The sequence below is a fragment of the Pan troglodytes genome, chromosome 7 (genome assembly GCF_028858775.2).
Source record: "Pan troglodytes isolate AG18354 chromosome 7, NHGRI_mPanTro3-v2.0_pri, whole genome shotgun sequence".
NCBI lineage: Eukaryota > Metazoa > Chordata > Mammalia > Primates > Hominidae > Pan > Pan troglodytes.
The window spans coordinates 116,958,309-116,985,371 of record NC_072405.2 but is presented as its reverse complement, the minus strand read 5'-3'; the positions used below and the strand labels follow the sequence as shown (position 1 = coordinate 116,985,371).

Here is a 27,063-nt window from a genome sequence, read left to right as displayed (position 1 = left end):
GCCTGTAATCCCAGCACTTTGGGAGGCCGAGGCCAGTGGATCACCTGAGGTCGGGAGTTCAAGACCAGCCTGACCAACATGGAGAAACCCTGTCTCTACTAAAAAATACAAAAAAAATTAGCCAGGCGCAGTGGCACATGCCTGTAATCCCAGCTACTCGGGAGGCAGAGGCAGGAGAAGCACTTGAACCCAGGAGGCGGAGGTTGCAATGAGCCAAGATTGCACCATTGCACTCCAGCCTGCGCAACAAGAGTGAAACTCTGTCTCAAAAAAAAAAAAAAAAAGAAAGAAAAGAAAAGAAAAAAATTATTTATGATACAGACCAGGAACAGTGTCCTCTATAATGAACTTTATATAGGATTAGCTTTTGAGACAGGTACTACTCTGTAATTTTTTGCCTGGTATTATGAGTTTTTCTTTGGGTATTTTTTTTAGTATGTTTTTTTTTGTGTGTGTGTGTATGTGTGTGTTTATCTTTTCGGTATGGTTTTAACACATTTAACATGACTTTCGCAAAGGCACAAAAACTCAGTATCATCTAAAATAAAATTTGGGGATTCATGTTAAGGACCTAGTAAATAACTCTGGTTTCCTGCATAGGAAGCTGTTTGCAAAAGAGCTCAGTTAGAAAGGACTTTAAATGGACAAATATGTGATGTTGAGATTCAAGCAGAAGGACCAAGATATAATCTAGGTATAACAGGAACTTAACAGATAGATTATAAGGTCCAATTTATCTAATTATCTAATACATAACCGAGAGGGGAAAACACCAGGTTATGAGAGGACTTCTTTCTATTCTCTAGAAAATGTTTTCCCACCTAATAGAAGAGGAGAGGGGGCAAACTATTAATTAACATAATATCCAGAGAGCTATCCCTTGGGATTCTCTAAATCTAAAGTAATATATCAAGTCAGCAGAATTGAGCCAGAGTTTAGGAGGAGGAGGCTTTTTTAAAAAATATGGGCAGTTATATTTCATTGAAAGAAAAAAACTGGTCTGGGATCAAGACTTGTCTGTCAACTCAGTGGCCACAACTTATGTCAAACTTAGTTAAGTCACTTAACCTCTCTGGGGTAGAGTTTATCAATTATATTAAAACACACAAAAAAGAAAAGCATATTAGGTAATCTGTAAAGACTTACACAACTCTATAATTTGGATGGCTATAACCTCTGACCTTCAGGCTTGCCATCAGGAGTCACATGGCATCACAGAGTTAACTGACTTGTGTGGGAGAGGAACTGACCTATTATTTTTTTTTTTTTTTTGAGACAGAGTCTCGCTCTGTCACCCTAGCTGGAGTGCAGTGGCGTGATCTTGGCTCACTGCAAGCTCCGCCTCCTGGGTTCACGCCATTCTCCTGCCTTAGCCTCCCAAATAGCTGGGACTACAGGTGCCTGCCACCACGCCCGGCTAATTTTTTCTATTTTTTAGTAGAGATGGGATTTCACTGTGTTAGCCAGGATGGTATCGATCTCCTGACCTTGTGATCCACCCGCCTCAACCTCCCAAAGTGCTGGGATTACAGGCGTGAGCCACCGTGCCTGGCCTGGAACTGATCTATTTTTAACACTATCTTAGAACAAAAGAAAGGAACTATTTATTTATACTCTGTAATAAAAAACAGCATCAAATATATAATGTATATTAATTACATATACAAATTTTAAGTATAGAGATGTGTTTCTAAGTAGAGAAGGTGGCTACAGTGACCATGTCGAATGGTTCCTTTAAGAGTTGGGACCGGGTGCAGTGCCTCACGCCTATAATCCCAGCACTTTGGGAGGCTGAGGCTGGTGGATCCCCCGAGGTCAGTAGTTTGCGACCTGCCTGGCCAACATGGCGAAACCCTGTCTCTAATAAAAAATACAAAAGTTAGCTAGGCGTGGTGGTGGGCGCCTGTAATTCCAGCTGCTTGGGAGGCTGAGGCAGGAGAATCATTTGAACTTAGGAGGCAGAGGTTACAGTGAGCCAAGATTGTGCCATTGCACTCCAGCCTGGGCGACAAGAGTGAAACTCCATCTCAAAAAAAAAAAAAAAAAAAAAAAAAAAAAAAAAAAAAAAAAAGAGTTGGTACTTCACAACAAAACAGAAAAGACAGATCAGGATAGTAATTCACAATGACCAGGTAAAGAGATCATCCAGTGTCACTCAAGAAGAGAGTTGACAGTACAAAAAAACTGTAATGGGATAACCAGTGATGATGTTCTGATGAACCTCTTCTATAAATGAAAATGGGACATTGCTAAGATACAAGATCACCCTGAAAATCATAACAATCCAGAGTCTGTGATACAGAAGCACTGCAAAACTATATCGTCCCCAAAATGCCCCCTGCCCCATGAGGAAGCCATCATTTGTTAAGGTTCAAATTGAAATTCATATTTGACTAATTTGTTCAACTTTAAATGTGCATTTATCATGTTTCAGACACTGGCACTGGAAAATACAGAGATAAATTAGAAACTGCATTTGAATTAAAAAGTTTATGGTCTTATGACAATAGACTTCTAGAGACTCTAACACTACTGGCAACAACATGCCTTTAAAGAGATATCTGAATCCATGAGCCTTAAAAGCGCGAATAGACTATCATAGCCAATCTATTAGAAAGGAGAATATGAAAGGGTCAGACTTCCTCATAAAAACCTTCTGCTAAATATGAAAGGGTTAATAAAAGATTAAGACATCTAGTTGTAATCTCAGATGACTGCATCTAAGTAGTACCTCAAAATTGACCTTCAAGATTCATGAATGTCACTGATGCTGCAATAAGTTTTATTACCAAGTATGAATAGTTTTTTCCAAGGTAACCTGAATTTTCTGAAGCCCTGAGTAGAAGTTTTCAACATTTTTGTCAATTTCTTAATATCACATATAAAATTGGATTATTTGTATATTCATTTTAGACAATGGGTACCTCTGCATTTCATCAGCATTTCAAAAAGGTATGTGATATCCAAATATTTAAGTAAATGTATTTAAGAGGTTACAGATCTGTCCCAGGTGAAACACCCAGAAAGCCAGAAAGTGTATTTTTATATGAGCAATGCTTTCAAAGATGATTCATACAACTTTCTGAAAAGAGAATGGCTAAGGAAGTGGAAGGAATAAAAGTAGTCTTCTAAATCTTTAATTAATGTCTTATAGCTCATGCAGCCAATGATACTGCAGGCAGAATTCTTCCTGGTATCAGAAGGGAACAGATCATGTTGGATGAAAGAAAATGAGTAAAGGTGGCTATCAGTTTAGGTGGCTATCAGTTGTTGAGTACTTACTATATGCCAGATACTATACTAGGATTTGCACAAAAATTATATCCTTGTGAATTCCTTATAATCTCTCTACAAAACTGGCTTAATCTCCAATTTATAGCTAAGGAAAGTTTAGATTTGTTAAGGAGTTTGCTCAAGGTACCACATATAGCATATGTTGAAGTGAGAATCTGAATCAGGTCTATTGGACTCCAAAGCCTACATTAAGTCCACTACATCATTTTTCTTTTGGGGTGCCTTTCCCTTGGAATTCTGGAATATCAACTCCCTGTAGTTTCTGCTTTCTGAAGCTGTACTCTCCTTTAAACACTGAAAACTTATATTAATTTATTATCAAATAACCCAGTGGTTACTCTAGCTTGGTGAAATCATGTTGTACAATAAAATCTAGTTCCAGCAGACATCTAATGGCATTGTGTATGACATTTTTGAAGACTTAAAGCACCCATAAAATCTTGAAATTATAAGCCACTAGCTTGAGTGGACCTGTTGGAGAGCTAAGAGAATCACATGTAAGACTACTGTTTAGGGGAGGGCTGAATGATACCCCCCCAAAAGGTATAATTGGACCATGTAAATACATGCTGAGTTCAACAACTAAAACTAACAGAGAAGGCTACAATAACCATGATCACTTTTTAATCACCCTACTTATATCCTCCAAACACCTACTTACAGAGAAGTTGTAAGAAAATTTGTTAATAATAGAATAACCTGGGATGATGAATATTCTTTGGTGGTCTGAATAAATTATCATTATATATCCTCAACTGTGGGATACAAATAATGTAACACTTTTACAAGTCTGAAAATTATTTAGCATACCCATGTCTAATACTGAAAGACAGAAATACCAAAGGAAGGAGTTGTTGCTTGCTAAGCCCAGGCTAGGTGGGACCAGAGCAGCCTACCTCCCAACAATGCAAAGATTAAAGGAGGCTGGGATACCAAATAAAAAACAAAGCTCCTCACAGTACTTGCAATGCCAAGATAATCACATTATTGTCTGATCCATAATTGTTAAAAAAACAAGCAAGTAAAAACCCCTGAAAACTTGAGGGGTCCCTACAATTTTCTGCAGAAATACCCATTTCTATTACTGTCTAAAATATCATTCCAAATGGTCTCCAGAGTAGAATAGCATGAAAACAATTGGACTTGTTCTATGCATTGGGAGAAATAAAATATTCCATCACAGTTATTTAAAAATTAGAGAAGTTCAAAGGTACTGAGATATTTCCCTTTATATTATCAAAGAGCCACTGTGCTCTAAAGAAAAAGATGGGTCTTAATTAACAGTGAATAAACTGAACAGTATTTTAAAATGAAACAAATACTCCATCAATAGTTTCAATAACTACACTTGAGCGACTTCTTGCAAATACATTATACTTTCTTTTTCATAATATACAAATTTGAATTCTAACGTCAAAACTTTCTAAAGACAACTGAATTTATAAATAATCCAAATGCATTTTTAAAGTTCTTCAAAAATCTCATAGTGAAATGTTCAAGAGACTTACCCTCCACCACCGAAAGCTAGTGAATCCATGTCTCCTTTGATAAAAAACATATTATCTCCTGTCCACTTAAAGACCTATATAAATTTAAAAAAAGCTTTAAATATATAGATGAAATGGTTATTATAGAGAGTTAGTTCTCCAAAACTCAAACGAGTTAACAAAGCCAAGACTGGCAGTATAAGAATAAGAACACCACAAAAAGCTTGGCACAGAAGGCTCTGGTGGTTTGGGTTTCAGTGTTTATATGACTAAATTTGAAAGCACACACTCTATCACTTAACTTTCAATTCCAATTTCTCAAAATTTTGTTAACTTTTCACACATACTTCTTTCTCCTGACTCTACAGACACCAAGAGTTGGACGGTTAACAGAAAAAATTGAGAAAGAAGTAAATGAGTTGAAAAAAAATCGGACACAAATGCCATTAACTTTTACCATTAAACAGAAATGTATGTTAATTGGATAATATTTTAACATAGGGCCAAGGCCTTTTCTTTGCATATATATTTACTGATCACAGTTCTTAAATAAACCATGACCATAATGGGTATTTATGATTTTCAGTTTCAATTTCTTTAAACAGTGAGAACTTAAAATCATTTGAGAAATCCAAGAGCAAACTAGACATGAATATTCTTAAATATCTTTTTCTAACCTTTTATGGGTGTTTTACCTAAACCTAACATAGTAGCAATTTCTAGCAACTTACTTTTATCAAGTTTTTAAAATGTGTTCATTACAGTTTTCAATAAAACTTTCTTTTAGCACTCGTTTTTCATAGTTAGGTAACATTTAATTGACTACATTATTACACTTATCAGGTAGCAGTAACATAAGTTTGAGAATAGGCACCACTGATGCTTAGAAAATCTGTAATAACTACAAGCTTTCAAGTAGCTGTTGCTATCAGTTGACATATTTTATGGAAGGAATGAAAAGCATTGGTTATTCTGGTGAGCTAGTTAAGTACAAATTTGCTAAAAGAATTTTTATTGTGTTACCAAATCGTTCCTATTTTCTTCATTTATTTTTATAACCAATGGTGTTGATTCCTTTTCTTGAGATTAAAATGAAGGTTTTACATGCCACACTCCAATGTGCCCGAGATACTAATATTGCACTCAATGTTTTAAGAATAGTCACACATTCACTAAAATTCATTTATACCTTTACATTTTAGATTTTATTGGCATGAGAATGTATTCAATTTGTGTTAGTCAAGCCACAGTAAAGCCACACAGGTAAAGAAAAAGAAACCAGTCAATAACTTGTTATTTAAATCCAAATAATTTATTTTTTATGCTTTCATGACTTACATGATTAAGCTTAGTCATTAAATGTTTCTGGAAATTTCACAATGACAATTTGTAAACAGAATAGTAATGATAATGTATATTCTTTACTAAGTCCATAATTTGTGTTTGGTGCCATCCCAAGTATTATATATAAATGATCCTCATTTAATTATTAAATGATCATGCCATATTTTATGATTCCTCATTCTATCTACAGGAAAGTTGAAGTTCAAAATGGTCAAAGAAAAGTTACCAGGGAGTAAAAGGCAAAGATAGGGGTCAGATGCAACTTGCATGACTCCAAAGTGCATGGTTTTTTCATTTATGCCATCTCTTTCTCTTTTTTTTCCTTTAACTTTTAAGTTCAGGAGTACATGTGCAGGATGCACAGGTTTGTTACACAGGTAAACGTGTGCCACAGTGGTTTGCTGCACAGATCATCCGATCAACTAGGTATTAAGCCCAGCATCCATTAGCTATTATTTCTGATGCTCTCCTCTCCCTCCCCGCACCCTCACCCCACGACAGACACAAGGTCTGTGTTGTTCCCCTGAAATGTGTCCATGTGTTCTCATCATTCAGCTCTTTCTTGTAAGTGAGAACATGTGGTGTTTAGTTTCCTGTTCCTGCATTAGTTTGCATGGTGTATATGGTGTATTCCATGGTGTATATGTACCACATTTTCTTTATCCAGTCTATCATCGATGGGCATTTAGGTTGATTCCATGTCTTTGCTATTGTGAATAGTGCTACAATGAACATTTGTGTGCATGTATCTTTATATTAGGAGGACTTACATTCCTTTGGGTAAATACCCAGTAATGGGATTTGCTGGGTCAAGTGGTATTTCTGCCTCTAGGTCTTTGAGGAATTGCCACACTGTCTTCTACAACAGTTGAACTAATTTACACTCCCAACAACAGGGTAAAAACATTCCTTTTTCAGTTGGGCGTGGTGGCTCACGCCTGTAATCCCAGCACTCTGGGAGGCCGAGGAGGGTGGATCACCTGAGGTCAGGAGTTCGAGACCAGCCTGGCCAACATGGCAAAACCCCGTCTCTACTAAAAATACAAAAATTAGCCAGGCATGGTGGTGTACACCTGTAATCCCAGCTACTTGGGAGGCTGAGGCAGGAGAATTGCTTGAACCTGGAAGGCAAAGGCTGCACTGAGCTGAGATCATGCCACTGCACTCCAGCCTGGGCGACACAGCAAGACTCTGTCTCAAAAACAACAACAACAACAACAAAATAAAACATTCCTTTTTCTCTGCAACCTTGCCAGCATCTGTTGTTATTTGACTTTTTAATAATAGCCATTCTGACTGGAGTGAGATGGTACCTCATTGTGGTTTTGATATGCATTTCTCTAATGATCAGTGATGTTGAGCTTTATTTCACAGGTTTTTTTGGCCACATGTATGTCTCCTTTTGAAAAGTGTCTTTGCCCACTTTTCAATGGTGTTTTTTTTTCTTGCAAATTTGCTTAAGTTCCTTGTAGATTCTGGATATTAGACCTTTGTCAGATGGATAGATTGCAAAAATTTTCTCCTATTCTGTAGGCTGTCTGTTCACTCTGATGATAGTTTATTTTGCTGTACAGAAGCTCTTTAATTAGATCCCATTTGTCAATTTTTGCTTTTGTTGCAACTGCTTTTGGCATTGTTGTCATGAAATCTTTGCCCGTATCTATGTCCTAAATGGTATTGCCTATATTTTCTTCTAGGGTTTTTATAATTTTGGGTTTTACATTTAAGTCTCTATCCCATCTTGAGTTAATGTTTGTATATGGTTTACGGAAGGGGTCCAGTTTCAATTTTCTGCACATAGCTAGCCAGTTCTCCCAGCACAATTTATTAAATAGGGAATCCTTTCCCCATTGCTTATTTTTGTCAGGTTTGTCAAAGATCAGATGGTTACAGGTGTGAGGTCTTATTTCTGAGTTCTCTATTCTGTTCCATTGGTCTATGTGTCTGTTCTTATACCAGTACCATGCTATTTTGGTTACTGTAGCCTTGTAGTATACTTTGAAGTCACGTAACGTGATGCCTCCAGCTTTGTTCTTTATGCTTAACATTCTCTTGGCTATTTGGGCTCTTTTTGGGTTCCACATGAACTTTAAAATAGTTTTTCCTAATTCTGTGAAGAATATCAGTGGTAGTTTAATGGGAATAGCACTGAATCTATAAATTGCTTTGGGCAGTATGTTATGTCACCTCTTTATAAACAAAATATTGAAATAGTGGTTCTTACCTCAAACTCCGGACAGAATGTAAAAACAAAGGTCTCTCCAGTACCATAAAAGCCATCACTCACTTTCAATGGCTCAGATGCTAACGCACCAAAAACCTAAGGATAAAAAAGGCATATTCAATGACACGACTAACAAATTTATTCCAGTAAGCATTATTTCATCATATATGTTTAAATAAAATGCAAAAAATAGAAATCTGGTATAGTTTTATCTAATCATACTTAAAAAGGGAAAAATGGCTAGCTGCTATATAATTTACATTATTGTCAAATATGAAGTATATTGGTTTTTCAATGGAAATACAGATTTTTTCCTAGTTTTTAAATTTTGGGATTTTATTTAAAGTAATTAAGCAGACAATCTTAAAAAGTGGTTAACACATTTCAGGATGACTTATATGTACAATGTATGTATGATATGGATAACATGATGCTATGGGATTGCGGTGCTTAATAAAATAAGTCCTTCAGTATAGGGAAACATTCTATCACTTTTAAAATATGCTATTTTTTCTTTATCATTATACAGTAAATTCCATGAGGGCAGGTGTTATGTGTGAATTGTTTTGTCCTTTAACCCTGTGCATGATCTTATACAAGACACACAGTACCCTAATGAGAAAATTGATGAATAAGAGATTGACCAAGTAATTTCAGTGTTATGGGCTGAAGTTTCCACATCAGAAATGGAGTGCAGAGAGTCTGACAGATAATCTGTACAGTCACTGTCTATCCTGACATTCTATCTTTATAGTCTTAATTTTGAAAATATTTCCTTATTGAAAGGTTATTTTACATATACATTATAGAAAAGTACACAAAACATAAACGCATAGCTCAGTTTAGAACTATCACATGGCAAAGTCCCATGCAACATTCATTCAGACCAAGATACAGAACACTACTAGTTCTAGAAGCTCTCTTTGTGCTTCCTCTCATCAATAGTCTCAACTACCTGAAGGAGTTACTAGACTAATACCACTATAGATTCATTTGGCCCACTGATAAAACTTTCTATAAATGAAATCATAAGAAAGTTACTCTCTGGTGTTTGATTTCTAATTCAATATTATGTTTGTGACATTCATTTATGCCATGGCATGTAGCAGAAGTTCATTCATTTTCATTGGTGCAAATACTTTTTCTTGGGTATGTAACCTTGGGCAAGTTGATGAGCTTATGTCATAGTTGACTCATTCTTTAATATAAAGATAACGGTATCAATCTCATAGGGCTTTCATGATTAAATAACATAATGCATAAGTGATTAGTCAAGTTCCTGACACATAAAACACTAAAGGTGTTAGTAATACCAGTGTTTTGTTCTAATATTGCTATTTTACCTTCTCATTAGTTTCCAATTACAACTGACTTGAACTTGCTGTTTGAAGAACAAACCAATATTACTCTTATTTGTGCTTCTGTTCTGGCTATCATCTTCAAACAATTATCTTTAATCAAAACTTCACCCATTATTCAAGACTCTGTCAATTTCTACCTTTCCCATGAACCTCATTCTTATTTCCTCACTTTTTCTAGGTTCTAAGAAACCTACCATTTTCCCCACCATTAGAGATGTTGGTATGTGCGAATGTTCTTTTCTACCACTCTATAATCCCTTTGAAGGCATTAACTCTTAATCATCATGCTCATATCTATCCTCTGTAACACTCAACATTGCCTTGCATATTAAAAGTACCCAGTAATTATCAGTTAAACAATAAAATGCACGAATAAAGTAATGTTTATCAAATAAATATGCTAAAAGTTACTGTTACTGCTCTTAAAGGATAAGCAATCTATGCAGTTGGTGTTTCATACCTGTCCATCACTGTCTTTAATCACCATCAGCACTGGGGTGTCTAAACCTGTCATTGTTCGATAAAGAGTTTTCAAGCTTGTGCCATGTTTTCCAGTACCATAAACAAGAGTCCATGGATAGCCAATTGTTCTTGGTGGAAGATGCTTGGTAAGCTTTAGAAAACAAAGTGTTAGTATTTACTTGATAGCTTGTTGTTCATTATGTAGAATACTAATGCCAGCTGGAATGTAATGGTGCCTATATAATATAGGCTATAAAAATAAATTAACAGTAGAAATTATTATTCTCAAAGATACTAAGATGATTGAAAAGTATTACACATTTCTCAGAATAAAATATTAATTGTCTATTAGGAAAATAAAGAATCATCCTGAACCAGACACAGATTAGAACAGAGATAAGAAACATAGATTACTTAATGCTTTTGCCTTCCATATTGAATTAACAAAAATACTTGATAGACTATTAGCTTGATTATTAAAATATCTCTCAAATAATAGGCTAGGGAGACAGACTATCCAAGTTAGGAATCAAGCTTTAATACTTCTCCCTGTGTGACCTTGAACAAGTTAATCGCTCTGTGCTCCCGACTTTTTAACTTAATAAAAAATGTGCATAATAAGAGCATCCAATTTCTACAGCTGTTGTAACAACTACATGAAATAATCCACATAAAGCAAGTAACAAGCACACAACAATAAAACAAATATTGGCTTTTAGTGTCTGCTTACCTAAATCTCCTAACATCTTAATTAACACTAGTTGCTATGTTTTGCTTACTCTTTCTTTTCACTGGAGTGGAATAGTAATAGCATTAACGCTGTTGCTTCAGAAACAAGTAAAAAGAGGCTGTTTTACTCTCATGGGTACACACTCACACTCAGAAATGCACATATGTGAGCATGTCATACCTTTTCAATTTGATCTGGCAGTAAAAGTTCACTGGGATCACTTAGGTTTGGTCGAAAAGATTCAGACTCCAGGTCTGCTTTCACTGGAGCAACCTGCTTTGAATTTATGTCTTCCCTTGTAGTAATCTAAAACAGTAAATAGAGGTAGTGCATTAATGTAAACTTGTGACATGCTTTCAAAATTGTCAGACTTTTCAGATAAATAAAGCTTTATATCGTAGAAAATGTGGCTAAATCTTTAACCTTAAGATTTTATAGGGCAAAAGATGGCCCATATCTAATATCTATGATGTAGCCAATGTAGGAAAAGATTTTATAACAATATAAGCAGACGTTTTCTCATCCACTACACGAGGAATGACTGGTAGGAATGATAAATCTCCATATTTCTGTGTAAAGAAGATAGTTGCATGCATCTTTAATTAAGCCCTTGAAGGGCAAAAGTCAGCTAGCTGGCTTGCGCTGTGTGTGTGTGTGTGTGCTATTTAAAATAGAATTCTTTCATGCTAAACACAAAGTTTGTCAAAAATAATGAACAAAACTTCCTGGGTGCCAAAATTTTAATGTAAAGAATAGTAGAATAAAAAAAAATAACTATTTTCTGTGAGTTGTGCATGTATTTGTTTCACTGACAAACATTACCATTTTTTTAAATGCTTTCTTTTTATAACTTTCTAAACATTTAATTTTTTTCATCTACTTGGACCAAACAATAAATTTTACTGTTAATTTGTTCATAAATTTATTTTTTAAATTAGATTAATGTGTTGCACTACAAAGAATACATGCTTTTGCTTGGTGGAAATGATTTCACTGGTATTCTTAAAACGATAAGAATGTTAACTAACTAAAAATAAAGCTTACTACTGCACAATATATTCTATTGGTGCTTACTTTTTAATATTAATTTTATTTTAATATATAAAACATAATAATATTAGAAAATAAAATAAATGAAACATTATTTATGAAACTTTTAAATTGGAAAATATGCAGAATTCTATTGGAGCAGATAACTAAAATGCAGCAATGCTCAGCAACTGTGATTCTATATGGGAATGAAATTCTTGCTAAATTATTTTGTTCCTTTAACAGGTTTCTTAACAAACCTGAGCAGCATATATTTGCAACCAATACATGTTCTATAAGTGTATTGTTTTTTGACAAGAAGCTAAATACTCATTCTTTCATATCATCATGTTTCACCCTTATTTTGATGATGTGAAAGGTAAAAAGAAAAAGAAAAAGAAACCCAAGGCAGCATTAGAAGCATTAAAAGAAAAAATTCAGGTCTAGCAGAGCCATGAAAGCATATCTTATTAAGAAGAAAGAAACACAGTATAATAGACACAACTTAAAAGTGAGTTTTCAATTACATTGCTTTCTTGTTTCTAAAAAAAAATCACAAAGATTATCTCACAGAATTTTAAGTAATTTATCCAGTTCTGTGTCTAAACTGTACTATTCCAATGTACTCCTAATACCAACCAAGAATGCCTCAAGAACAGTTTATCCTATTGAGATATTTGATGTGACGCTGATACAAATGAAATAGCCTTAAATAAAATATTTAAGCCTTGCTATTAATTTTTTATTAGTTTTCCTATAGTACCATATCTTTCAGATTTTGTTTAGAAAAGATTCAATCTCAAAACCAACACCATTCTTCCAATGTTAAATGAATGAAAACTCCTCATCGCTGAAAGAAACACACAATACTGAGAATAATTCTGAAGTGACAGAACATTCTTCAGAATATTTTTCAAATGAAAAGATGACAGAAAAGATAATCCACAGCTCTTCACGGCAATACTATAACCTTTAATACAAAAAGGAATTTAATTTTAGTGCTGCAGTCAAAGCAAATTCTTCAAATGAGATTTGCCATGACAAAGAACACTAAAAACAGGGAGTATTTAGTCTCTGGAGGGGTTTAAACTACTGAAGGGGGCACCTGGAGGCGTCTGCAGAGTGTGCGCAGTTCTTCAGTATTTAGAGCATCGATCCTGCGGTGATACTCAGCCACTGACACTACCTAAATATGGAGACAGGAAGACAATAATTCCACTGACAGTTGAGAAAAACAGCAAAAAAAAAAAAAAAAAAAAAAAAAATTAAAATGGGAAGACAACTGTAATTAGGATTTCTTCCCCACTCTATGTTGAAAATCCAAGAGATTTATACATCAAACTAGAGTGAAATACTCATGAATGATTTTCACTACTACATCCAACTAGTTGGTATGTAAGGTTTATTTTATGGACTATTCCATATAGATTCAACTTAGTAAATAGAAATTATAGTTTTTTATACAGAAAACACTATATAAAACACACACTTTGCTAACATTAAAGATAACGTCTGAAAACTAAACGGTCTTGCAGTTACAAAGGAAGTGGTAGTTTCAACTACCCCCTCCAAATCAGGTGAGCTCAAACATTATATCCTAACGGCCATGCTGGAAGAATTTCTTCTAGGCACAGGTGACAAACATACCCATCTATAACAGAAACAACAGAGGAGAGAAGAGCAAGAAAACAATATAGAAGTACATTTTAAAACCTATGGCAATAAGAAAAATAAGCTCTAGAAAGTAGAAAATTAGATTTTCAAAAGTATGTCTAATCAAAAGTACCTTCTAAGTATGTCTGCTTCAGCCCTTTAAATGACTTTTTTTTTCTAGTTTTTGCCTCTCTCCTGTTTTATTTCTTTATGGTTTTTACTGTATCATTTATTTGTGACTAAAATTTAACAACTTTCCTACATTTTAACTTTCAAAGGAAAACTTTCTATCTTCTATAATTGCCTAGACCAGGCTCTTGCACAGTATTAAATTTGAAAGCCATAAATGACAGATAAACACTATTACAGAAAGCCCACAAAAACAGGTAAGTTTCCTCAGGTTGACAAAATAGTTACAGCTTTTTCAGATCATGACATAATTCTAAAAACAGTTACCATACTACAGTGAACGCTAATGGTGTGATAAATATGTGACGATTCTCTTGAGCTATGACTAGTTCCTCTTGTAATCAATCAAAAATGCACAGAGGCTCTGACCACAAAATGAGTTAATCCAACTGCCTCATAAAGAGTTTAGATTTTGAACCTAGGTTTTAAAGGCTTTTTATTTAGCCAACTAAAAGGAACTGGCTACCAGTAAACATCAAGGTAACTATGAAAAGCTATGTAAACTTGTTGAAAGTTCTGAAAGACATGAGAATAGAAAAAAGGAAAAGAGGCTGGACAGATTTCCATTCTGGCCATTATTATTATATTGAATTCTGTGAAGCAACAAAGCATACAATATGTTAGCTGACTCTGTACTTAGAAACCAGAAGCTGTTATTCTCTCTAGCTCTGGGGGCGGGTGGCAGGGGGGTGTCAGATAAACCTGGGTTCCCCATTGCCTATCAATTTTGTTATAAAACAATGAAAATAATAAAAGTGCATATCAAATCTGGTTTTATGTGAATTACTGAGGAAATGCATATTAAGGACTGAGTATAGTGCCCAGAACATATTAATGAGAACTACTATTATTCATATGACTTTTACTTGATTACTTTTCATCAATTACCCTGAAGACTAAATGATAATGGCCAAAGAGCCTCCTTATTAATTTTTGGTTTTTATTTTTGAATGAGAATATTTCAGGTTTGACATCTCAACTATTTTTAACATTTTGATTATTCTGAATTTAATTTTTATATTTCAGTATTAGATAAAAATAATGAAGGACTTTCAATTAAGAACAATAGGATTTCAATAAAGATAAAAGAAAAATTAGGTACTAAAAATAAAAAACATCATGGGCTTGCTTTTCTATGCCCAGCAAAACAGGTCTCTAGAAATATTTAATGGCCAATTATATTTTTCTTTCTTTTTTCATGGCCTTCAGTCCAATAGTCTCCTAGACAAGGATTGTCAAAAATAACTTATCTAATTCTCTGCTTTCCTTCTATCCCTCCAGTTAACAATTATCTTATATCTATATTCTAAAACTCCTTCATTTACTATAAGAAAAACACTTCCTGGGTGGAAGTGAAATTAAATTATGCTTACAAAAGAGATCAGTCATAACCTAATTGTATCAGCATTGCTGAGAGTAGGAGTTACTAATAAGAGAACAATAAATCGCCATCATAAGGCTAAGCTTATCTTAATAACACTTGATAAAGTCATAGTTTCTTTCATGTCACAAATCTACTCTTTCAAATTTATTTTTTTCAATTTTATTTTTTTCTAGGACTTAAAAACTTTCTGCTTCCTTAACCTTAAACATTTACTCATGCCCTGATGGGTGAGGATACAGAAAACTGTAAGAAAAAAAAAAAAGTCTGTGAGTTAATAGAAAAAAGAGATTTGAATTTGAGTACAGAAATATACTTCCTTCTCTCAAAATAAAGGGATAAAAGAGCTATATATTCCCAGTATATATGAGGAAACTGGAATTACTCTTACATTAATTTTATACCCTTGGTAAACCATACTCCATGTATACAATTTATTACTTTACCCAAAAGATTAAACCTAAATAAAAAATGAATACATTTCTCCAAAATATCCCTTATCACGCTCTGAATTATTAGGAGTAAACAGTTGAGAAAACCAAGACCTTCCAATTAAAAGTGCATTCACTGGCTAAAAAAATCGTTTCTTAAGGAATAAAGTATTTGGATATACTGCTAACTCCTATCTATAGGAACTAAGTGCTAACTCCTATCTATAGGAACTAAGTACCATGACCTATACTCAGCAGAATTAAATGCCACTCTCTAGTCTTTTCAGTCTTTGACAAAGGACCCTCACAAAGAGAAAGTATTTTCCTAAGCCTTTACTTCTACAGAATTACCAATGGAAAGGCAGGGGTAAATCCACCCATCACTATTACAAATGGACTAACAAAAACAGAGACTAGAGAAAATTCACAGTTGCTGCCAATCCCATGATTAAGAACACGTTCATCTCTTAGATATAAAGAACAATACCTTATGGATGTTCCAGTGTTTCCCCAAGATTACTCCAAAACAAACCCCAAATCTCCCTTTCTTCAATGTCTTGCACACTAACAAAAATCTGCTAGTTATATGTCAATGTGCCATTTTTACTACTTTCTCAGTAAATGGAAATGCAAGAGAAAAAGAAATACTATCTAATCAATGCCACTTACACTTACTTTGGTCCCAAAAAATATGTTAAAGAAGGAAATATAATTCTGAGCTTCTGTATCAAACAAAAAGAGCATACAACAGCATCCTTGAAGTCACATAAGCCGTTGTTCTACTATATCTCATCATATATTAACAGTCTTTATTACAAAATAAGACCTGAATTATGTTAAACTTTGCCCCATTTTGCCCAAATTAAAACTACTGCTTTCAAAATAACATTCCAGTTTGAGAACAGCCTGGGCAACATGGAGAAATCTCGTCTCTACAAAAAAATACAAAAAATTAGCCGGGCCTGGTGGCATGGAAGGATCACCTGAGCCCAGCAGGTTGAGGCTGCAGTGAGCCAAGATCAAGCCACTGCACTCCATCCTGGGCAACAGAGCAAAATCCTGTCTTAAAAAAAAAAAATCCAGAATTAATTCTATTAGTGAAGTTTGATTTGAAAAAATCTGCATTTAAAATCACTTCCTGTCTTTCATCAATACTGGGAAAAGGAAAAAAAGGGAATGAAGAGGGGAGGGAGCCATATCCCCATATCCTTTTTTCTTTTCTTTTCTTTTTTTTTTTTTTTTTGAGACGGAGTCTCCCTCTGTCACTCAGGCTGGAGTGCAGTGGCACAATCTCGGCTCACTGCAATCTCTGCCTCCTGGGTTCAAGTGATTCTTCTGCCTCAGCCTCCCAAGTAGCTGGGACTACAGACGTGTGCTGGGACTACAGGCGTGTGCCACCACGCACGGCTAATTTTTGTATTTTTTGTAGAGACGGGGTTTCACCATGTAAACTATACTAAAAAAAATGTGTATTACAAATTCTAGGGGAACCATTTAAAAAAGTTTTTTAAAAAAGTATAACTGAGATGCTAAGAGATGAAAGAATATGGAATCAAATTAAATCTCAAGCACAGGAAAATAAAATTAGAGCAGAAATCAATAGATTAAAAATAAAATCAATAGAAAAACAGCAATGGAACCAGAAGCCAATTTTGTAATCTTTCAGAAGGTCAATAAAATTGATAAACCTCTACCTCTAGCCAGGATAGATGAGAGTGAGAGAATAAATATCAGAAATGAAGAGGGGCCATCATTACTGATCCCATGGATATTAAAAGAATAATGAAGAAATACTATAAACTGTACACTCACTAATTTGATAATCTAGATAAAGCAAACCAATTCCTTGAAAGACACAAACCACCAAAAGGCACACAAGAAGAAACAGGTAATGCATGCCTATTATCTCAGCTACTCAGGAGGCTGAGGTGAGAGGATCACTTGAGCCTATGAGTTCAAGACCAGCCCAGGGAACATAGCAAAACTCCAACTCAAAAAAAGAAAGAAAGATATGTATTTAAATAATTAATCAATAATTAATAACCTCCTAAAACAGAAAGCACAAGGCCCAGATAGACTCACTGATGAATACTACCAAACATTTACGAAGAAATTATACAAACTCTCCACAATCTCTTCCAGAAAACAGAAGCGGAGGGAATACTTCTTAACTAATTCTGTGAGGACAGCATTACTCTAATAGAAATAAAAACTTTACAAGAAAGAAAAACTACAGGCAATTATCTCTCATTAACATATATGCAAAAATTCTCAACAAAACACTAGCAAACTGAATTGAGCAATGTACAAATGTACAGAATTATATACAACAACGAAGTAGAACTTATCCCACCTACGCAAGACTGGTACAGCCTTGAAAATCAATTGATGTAATCTATTACATCAACATGGTAAAGAAGAAAAATCATGTGATCTTATCAACAGATACAAAAAAATGCACTAGTCAAAATCCAACACTAATAAAAATGTTCAGGAAGTTAGGAATAAAGAAGAACTCCCTCAACTGGATAAAGAACATGTATTTAAAAAATTCAGTTAATACAACGCATAATAGTGAGAAACAAGATCCTTTCACACTAAGACTGGGAGCAAGGAAAGGATATCCCTTGCCAGTACTCTTACCTGACATTATGCAGGAAGTCCTAGCTAATGTAATAAGACAAAGTTATATAAATTAAATTCAAAGAAAATTAAAGTTATATAAATAGGGAAGAAAGAGATAAAACTGTCTTTGTTAGCAGATGACATGATTGTTGGTATAAAAAATCCCAAAGAATCAACCAAAACTCTACTGGAATAAGTGATCATGGCAGGCTTTCAGAGTGCAAGATTAATATGCAAACGTCAATGGTCTTTCTATATATCAGCAATGAAAACTTGGAATTTGAAAGTTAAAAAGAATACCATTTATATTAGCATAATGTAAATGAAATACATATAATTCTAACAAAATACATAGAGATCTACGTGAAAAAAAGTAGAAAACTGTGATTAACAAAAGATTTAAATACATATCCCACATTCATAGATAGGAAGACTCAATATTGTCAAGCTGTCAGTTCTTCCCAACTTGATGTATGGATTCAATACAATTTCAATCAAAATTCTACCAGGCTATTTTGTAGATACAGGCAAATTGATTCTAAAATTTATAGAAATAGTTTATATGCAAAGACACAGAATAGCCAAGATAGCAATGAAGAAAAAGAACAAAGTTGGAAGACTGACACTACTCAACTTCAAGACTTACTATACTATAAAGCTACAGTAATCAATACATCATGGTTTTGGCAAAAGAACTGACAAATACATCAATGATACACAATAAAACACTCAGAAATATCCCACATAAATACAGTCAACTGACTTTTAACAAAGGAGTAAAGACAATTCAGAGGAGAAATAATGGTCTTTACCCCAATAGTACTGGAACAACTGGATATCCACCTGCAGAACAGTCAATTGAGACAAAGTCTTTATACCAAATGGACTACAGAGGAAAACACAAAACTATGGATCTCCTAGAAAATAGCACAGGAAAAAAATCTTGGTGACCCTAAGTCTGAAGGTGCATTTTTAGATAAAATACCACAAGTACAATCCATGAAAAAGAAAATTATTAAGTTGAATTTCATTAAAATTAAAAACTTCTACTGTGTGAAAGACACTGTCAAGAGAATGAAAAAGACAAGCTACAGACTAGAAAATCTCTGCAACATATATAAATGATAAAGGACTGTTATCCAAAATATATGAAGGAATACAGATAGGAAGGAAGGAGACAATGGTCTGTTCTATCTCTATGTTTATGTAAAACATAACAATGATATCAAACAACCTGATTAAAATATGGACAAAAGATATGAATAAACATCTCATTAAAGAAGATATACAAATGGAAAATAAGACTATGAAAGGATGCTCACTATGATATGTCACCAGGGAAATACAAATTAAAATGATTGAGATATCACTACACATCTATTTAAATAAAAGCTAAAATCCAAAGCGCTGACAACAGCAAATGTCAGCAGGGATGTGGAGAACAGGAATTCTCATTTGTTGTGGATGCCATGCAAAATGGGTACAGACAGATGAAAGACAGTTTGGCAGTTTCTTTTTACTTTCTTTCTTCGTTTCTTATTTTTTCTTTTCTTTTTTTTAGAGACAAGGTCTCACTATGTTGCCCTGGCTGATCTCAAATTCCTCCCACTTCAGCCTCCTAAAGTGTTGATATTACAGGCGTGAGTCACCACACTGGCCTAGCAAACACATCCTTAACATAGGATACAGTAATCATGTTACTTGGTATTTATGAGTTGAAAACTTATGTCCACACAAAATCTACATCTAAAAGTTTGTAACAGTTTCTTTTCATAAGTGCCAAAAGGTGGAAGAAAGCAAAATGTCCTTTACCAGGTGAATGGGTAAAGAAGTGGATAAAACCATAAAATAGAATATTATTCAGCAATAAAAAGAAATGAGCTGTCAAGCCAAAAAGACATGAAGGAGTCTTAAATAAAAATTGCTAAGTGAAAGAAGCCAATCTGAAAAGGCTACGTACTATATGATTCCAACTATATGACACTCTGCAAAATGCAAAACAGTGGAAAGACCGGTGGGTGCCAGGTGTTCAGTGGAAGGGAATGAGTGATAAATAGCTGTGGCACAGGGAATTTTTAGGGCAGTAAAATTATAGCATGTGATTCTACAACTAGATACATGTCATTATACACTTGTCAAAACCCACAGAATATACAACTCAAAGAATGAACCTTAATGTAAACTATAGACTCTGCATGACAATATATCAATATTAGTTCATACACTGTAACATATATCACACTAATGTCATTTGTGAATAACAGGGAAAACTGTGTTTTGGGGAAAAGAGAGTATATGGAAACTCTCTATACCTTCCATTCAATTTTTCTGTAAACCTAATACTGATCTAAAAAATGAAATCTATTATAATTAAAAAAAGTTAGGGGGATAATAAAACAAAAAATCCAGAGAGGTGGTTACCAATATGAGGGTGACACAAGATGAGAAAAAACACACAGACAGATGCAGCTACATTAGTGATATTCTAGTTCTAATATTGGGTAGTGGTACATCACAGATGTTCATTTTACTATTATGCCTCATAACTTGCATACATAAGATATATGCTTTTCAACTACAGAGTCAGTGTTACAGCTCTCTTAGAATTTATCTAGCAGGTTTTCTGGTCTTCACTGGAAGACCACTATGCTATTAAATTTCACTGGAAAGCCCCCTATGCTATTAAATTTCTTTAAATGAAAAATAAAAAAACAATTGAGTCAAATAAATTAAGAAAAAATATTCTACATTGAATATATGTGTATATTTTTTTCAACTAGGTTGTGACTGGAGAGCAGAAGATGTTTCACTTACCATAAGACATACATAAATACTGGTTAATAAATGTCTTATGACTATCTACTATAGATAGGCGGCATAATATTGAAGAATACTGGCTTTGGTTTTAGACTGCTACCTTAATTTTGATTCTGATTTTTATTAGTTTTGTGAACTTAGGGAGCCTCATTTAGTTTCCCCATTTCTGATTCTTCAAATGGAAATACTTTACATTTTATGAGAAATAAATAATATGTATAAAGTATATATAAAATAGGTTCTGATACATTAAATATATGAAATAAATAATTCTCTTCCTCTTGTTATATTCTGAAGATTTTTGAGGGCAAGTATGACAAAGAGTTTAAGGGCATCAGCTAGAGCCAGAATGCCTAGATTAAAAAATCAGCTCTGACTTGCACTAGTTGTAGTATGATTGCTATGTCCCTGTTTTTTCACTTGTAAAATGGAGATGATAAAGTAATATTCCACAGGGTTGTGAGAATTAAATAAGGTAACTCATATTAAGTGTTTAGAACAATATTTGGTATACACTGTCAGTACAAGTAATTATTTTTATCATTATAGTTATTATCTCAGGCTGAAGTCACTGGAAAGATTTTTACATTTAAATTAGCTCTTCCTAAAAATCCACCTGTCAGCTAATTCTTGAACAGATGTAAACAATTCGACATACAAACTTTTCTCCTGTGTTTTCATATATGAAAGCCTAAATTTAAAAAAAGTCTGTTCATATATGACGGCCTAAACTAAGAAAATGGTGATGAAATTAGTGACTACTGATAAAGGCAATGAAACAATGATGCTATTTAATGACTTGTGACTTTGATTAAGACTAAATCCTTATTATAAAATGGGCTTATAATTTCAAGTAAATTACGACTTATTGACAGACACTAACAAGGTAGAGTATGGCACATGAATATATCAAATACATGAATAGCTTCAAATAAATGAATGATTAAAGTTTAAGTTATCAGAATAAACTATAAAAAGGCCTTTAAAAAAATAAAAGATAACAAAACTTAAGCATGCTTGATCAATATGGTTCTCACCGAAGCTAACTGGCAAAAGGTTAATTTCATGCCATGCATTTTGTTAGGAGTGTATGCTGCTTATTAGTTATTAATGTATTTGAGATGTAAATTAACTCACTTATAAAACAAAACAATCTGGTTAACACACAGGGTTACTGTAAGGTCATGTGATACTACATACATAGGCATTTGGAAAATTGTCAAGGTATCTATAGATACCTCAGTGATAATCTCTCTTACAGAGGTAGTAATAATATGGCCATATTATTTGTTGGGTAAAGACGAAGAATTCTAAAAAGCTACACATTATAAACTCCAAAAAGTCAAATTTCATGTGTTCTGAAATACTGGTTATTCTCTTAGAATTTTTTTTTTTTTTTTTTTTTCAGTTTAGAAGCATAAGAGCCCCTTGTCAGGCAAAATCTTACAGGGCTCTCAATCTACAAAGCAGGTAAAAGAACTGCTAATCCTTTTCATCCCAATTTTCTTAAGAGCTGCCTGCCCTACAGCTCCTAGAATCTCTGCTTTAAAACAAAGAAAACAACTAGAAAACTGGGACTTCAGCTTGTCTACGCAACAAAACACATCATATTGTTCTATTTCAGAAAAACTTCAAAGTCATCCTGGTGAACTACAATATGTGCCAGGGTCAAGCTGTCTCTGTACTACATGACAACTTAGTTCAGTGACCACTCCATGCTTCAACTAGTCTTCAGAATGGGAAATAATTCTACTAAACTTTCAGGGTTACTGTGAGGGTTCAATTAAATAACATATAAGTATGGGCAGAGCTAATGACCAATGAGTAGGAAGCATTCCTGCTCAGGCATGAAATAAAGTATCTGACAAAATTATATAGCCTCTCATAAGAATGAACAGAACTTGGCTGGGCGCAGTGGCCTGGAATCCTAACACTATGGGAGGCCAAGGCAGGTAGATCTCCTGAGCTGAGCTCAGGAGTTCAAGTCCAGCCTGGGCAACAAGGCGAAACCTAGTCTCTATAAAAAATACAAAAAAATTAGTGGGCTGTGGTGGTGCATGCTTGCAGTCCCAACTACTTGGGGGGCTGAGGCAGGAAGATCACTTGAGCCCAGGAGGCCGAGGTTGAAGTGAGCCAAAATCCCGCCACTGCATTCCAACCTGGGTGACAAAGTGAGACCCTGTCTCAAAAATAAAAATAAAAATAAAGAATGAACAGGCCTTGGACGTGGTGACTGTAATAAATGTAAGTGTTTGATGCACATTAATTAGATTGACCTATAAATTTCAGAATACCCACAATTTATTTTGCTTGTATTTGTAATAAACTGTATTGAAGTCTTTGCAAACTAAGAATAAATGATTATTCAAACTTCAAATAAAAAAAATGTATGAATAGCTTCATTGTTCTTGGTTTAAAAAAAAAAACAACGGTGTTAACTGATTTCTCTGGTAAATCTAATCACAAATTTTAAAAATTCAATCATTTCAGGTGCCTAAATCCCTCTGTGCTAATGTAACATATAAATGAATTTTGAAATTACAATTAAAAATAACACCTATTAAAATTTTAATATTTTGACACATTTAACATTTAAGGGCGGCAAGCTGCTTTGGGGGCATCTTCCAAAGTCCTTATTGGATTTTAAATCATCTACAATTAAGTAAAAATAAAATAAACATTCATAAGCAAAATATAATCCCAAATTACCACAGAAAGAGCAATGGACAATACATTTTATAACAATGTACACATACAGAAAAATAAACAAAATTCTTACAATAGTATGGTTGACTGAATTTCCTTACTAGGATATTGTTTAAAGATTTGTATTAGGTAGCATTGCCTGAAAACTTTTTGAATAGCTTAAAAAACCTTTTAGTCAGATTCTTAAAATTATACCCTTAAGTAAACAATATCATAAAAGAATCTGGTTTGAGATCCAGTCAATAATAATTAATTTACTCTGTTCTATTCAATTTATTTTCAAGCAAGAGAAAATTCTGAATATTTTTCTAAAAAGTTAAGCTAAAATAAAAAACATTAGGGCAGCAATTAAGATTTGATATCTTCCTGTTGGTGTAGAACATACAAAACACTTAATATGAAACAAAATTACAGTCCCTTATTAATTTCCCTTTTTGAAGATACTCAGAATTAACAGAAACAACTTCAAGGTACTTTGTACAATCCTAAAATTTTGTATTCTATAAATATCCTCTATGCTTAAACTTTCAGAAATTGTATAATTTTTCATAATGTCACCATGAAAAGACTAGTATATATACAAATTAAAATAATTGACTAAGATTTACCAGAGTGTATTTATGATTAATTGGTTGATGTCTTCTCCCTTTTTTCCCATACCAGAGACGAGACATTTCCTTTCCAGGGCAAATTAAGTTACATAAAATCACGTAAGAACTGTTTTCAAAAGCATTCTTCCTCTGTCAAAGATAAATTTCCAGCACTAGAGCCTTACTACAGTGACAAAACAGTTTGCTAGAGACAAAGATTTGATTGACAAGAGAGAGAGCTAATCACTAAGTAGTATCCATAGCAATGATAGTCCTGAGTGGAGGCTGTAAAGCTGGGGAGGGAAGAGAGAATTTCCCATGCTTAAGTTTGGTTGCACTGTACCCAAATGTGCAAAGAAAGGGCTCAAAACTTTAAAGATACAGAGCCTATATTTCCAAACATCAGTACATGAATATACTAAAAGTAACCCAGTAACAAAAAAGTAGTAAATATAATTTCCAGAGGCTCTCAAAGCACATGAATGATTTTAATGAACATTTGTTCATATAGTCATAAAATTATGTTCCTTACTTACAGTTAACAGTACTATAAGATTGTATCTTTTATGTGAACATTTTTTAAGCAATAAGATGCCTTTTGTGGACTCTTCCACCCTAAAATTTTACAGAATGACTGTGTAAAAACCAAGCCAATGTGCTACAAATAAATCCTACACAAATATTCAAAGTGACCTGAAAATCCCTCTGCCTGTTACACAGTCTGTTTTTAAATTGCATTTTCTAACATCTAATTTCTTGAAAAGGTAGTTATATTCACTATGCCTACATATACTTCACTAACCAGTGATATTTTGAATATAAGCAAAGAAGTGAATTTTTTAAAGATTAAATATAAACTACAAATATATATAAACTAAAACTATCTAGAATTCAGTTTTAATTAGAGTATCAATATCATGATGATACATTTGAAAATTTCTTCCATTTTAAGGTAAAGCAGCTCCTTCCACTTCACTTTGTTGTATGCACACATGATGCCACCTTTTCACACACACACTACCTTTCTAACACGCAATACTGCATCCCAACCAAACCCCCACTCCCATCTCCTTCCTCCACATTCCAGCATGCACTCACACAGGGCACAGCACACCCCACAGTAACACCCTACCTCCCCCACATACCAGCCATTTCCCCTATTCCTCTCATTCAGCCCCACTACATTTACCCTAAAATCTCTCCCACAGTCCCTCATAGGAACATCATCATTATCTTCACACCAGGCTTAAAGTTCTCTTCTACATACAGTGCATTGTGGTCACACTCCACCCCTCCATCACAGACTCTCCTAACAACCATCAGCAATATTATATAATTTGGTGATGGTGGTGGTGGAAGCAGCATTTTGAAAGCTTGTCATAACTTCCAGCTACATTTTCTAAAATAACAAATACGATGTGTGTTCCAAAATGAGGTTTAAATGAGATATTAAAAACAAAACCAAAAACCACCAAGCATGGCATAGTCTATTCTGTTGGTTGCCTATTCAATATCCACCCTTACAACTCCTTCCTAAAGTGGCCTTGATTTTGCTCAGGTATCCTTCCAGCCATGTGTTTCTGAGGAGGCTGGCTCTCATCTCTGGACAGAACTAGTCATTAGAGACCTAAATCAGTGGCTTTCAAGTTTTAGCCGGCATCAATATCACCTGGAGTATTTGTTATACCAGAATGCTGGGCTCCAAAAACGGTTTCTAATTAATCAGACTCAAATGGGGTCTGAGAATTTGCATTTCTAACAAATTCCCAGGTGCTGCTGCTGCTGATGGTCTGGGAACTACACTTCAAGAAACAACAGGTTTAAGCTATTCTGAGTGTGGTTTTCTGTTTCTCGAAGTCATCCAAATTTATAAATACAGTGTCAGGCAAACATAAAATGAGCTCAGTAAGTCTCCTTCTTGCCCTTTCTGTTTTTGTAGTATTTATAACACATATTGCTAAGTCATTTAAATTTGCCTAGATATCCAAGAATTTGAAGCAGATGTCAATTGTTATTATTATAACATGATGGGATATAAAACAAAGCACTTTTGAAAACACTACCAGTTTATAAGTTGAACATAATCTGTTCTCATAATTCAGATATTCAATTTAATAATCCTTTTCCTTTACTTTATTCGAACTGAAGTTATTAAATTACCTTATATCTCTTCCTATTTGAGTTGGGAATGGTATGATAGAAGCTATAATATATAATTTACCCTACTCACTATTTATTATTTTATGCCAGGTGAGGTGGCTGTAATCCCAGTGCTTTGGGAGGCTGAGGCAGGAGGATTACTTGAGCCTAGAAGATTGAGACCAGTGTGGGCAACACAGCAAGACTCTATCTCTACAAAAAAAAAATTAGCTGGATGAGGTGGCACATGCCTGTAGTCCCATCTACTGAGGAGGATGAGGCAGGAGGACCTCTTGAGCCCAGGAGTTCGAAGATGCAGTGAGCTGTGAGTGTGCCATTGCATTCTGGCCTGGGCAACACAGCAAGACCCTTTCTCAAAAAATAATAATAAATTTAAAAATAAAGTAATATTTTAGAATTTTAATATTTAAAATCATAAACTAGTCTGTCACCCATAAATCCTCTTCTGACAGTCTATATTAGAGGTTTTTTTTTTGTTTGTTTTTTGTTTTGAGATGGAGTATTGCTCTGTTGCCCAGGCTGGAGTGCAATGACATGATCTCTGCTCACTGTAACCTCCGCCTCCTGGGTTCAAGTGATT

The 27,063-nt window shown here is 34.2% G+C and overlaps 1 protein-coding gene and 1 non-coding gene across 15 annotated transcripts in view; one reads left to right on the top strand and one right to left on the bottom strand.

Annotated features, from left to right (window-relative positions):
* The window catches only part of OXR1 (oxidation resistance 1), a 303,412-nt gene that overhangs the window by 2,080 nt on the left and 274,269 nt on the right, over positions 1-27,063 (bottom strand). For 7 of the 14 annotated variants that reach the window (XM_001158863.6, XM_054656937.2, XM_016959772.3 and 4 more), the window contains 5 exons: positions 13,037-13,117; positions 11,083-11,208; positions 10,171-10,323; positions 8,350-8,445; positions 4,803-4,876 (listed from right to left, as the gene is read on the bottom strand). In XM_001158863.6, coding sequence (XP_001158863.2) covers positions 4,803-4,876; positions 8,350-8,445; positions 10,171-10,323; positions 11,083-11,208; positions 13,037-13,117 — 530 coding nt within the window. Of the gene's footprint in view, positions 1-4,802; positions 4,877-8,349; positions 8,446-10,170; positions 10,324-11,082; positions 11,209-13,036; positions 13,118-24,341; positions 24,613-27,063 lie in introns of those variants that run through there. The other 7 variants (XM_009455785.4, XM_001159245.6, XM_063817344.1 and 4 more) reach the window with 3 other exon arrangements.
* On the top strand, positions 20,795-20,856 carry LOC112204269 (U7 small nuclear RNA). Its single transcript, XR_002937841.1, has one exon. It is a non-coding gene; the product is annotated as a U7 small nuclear RNA (small nuclear RNA).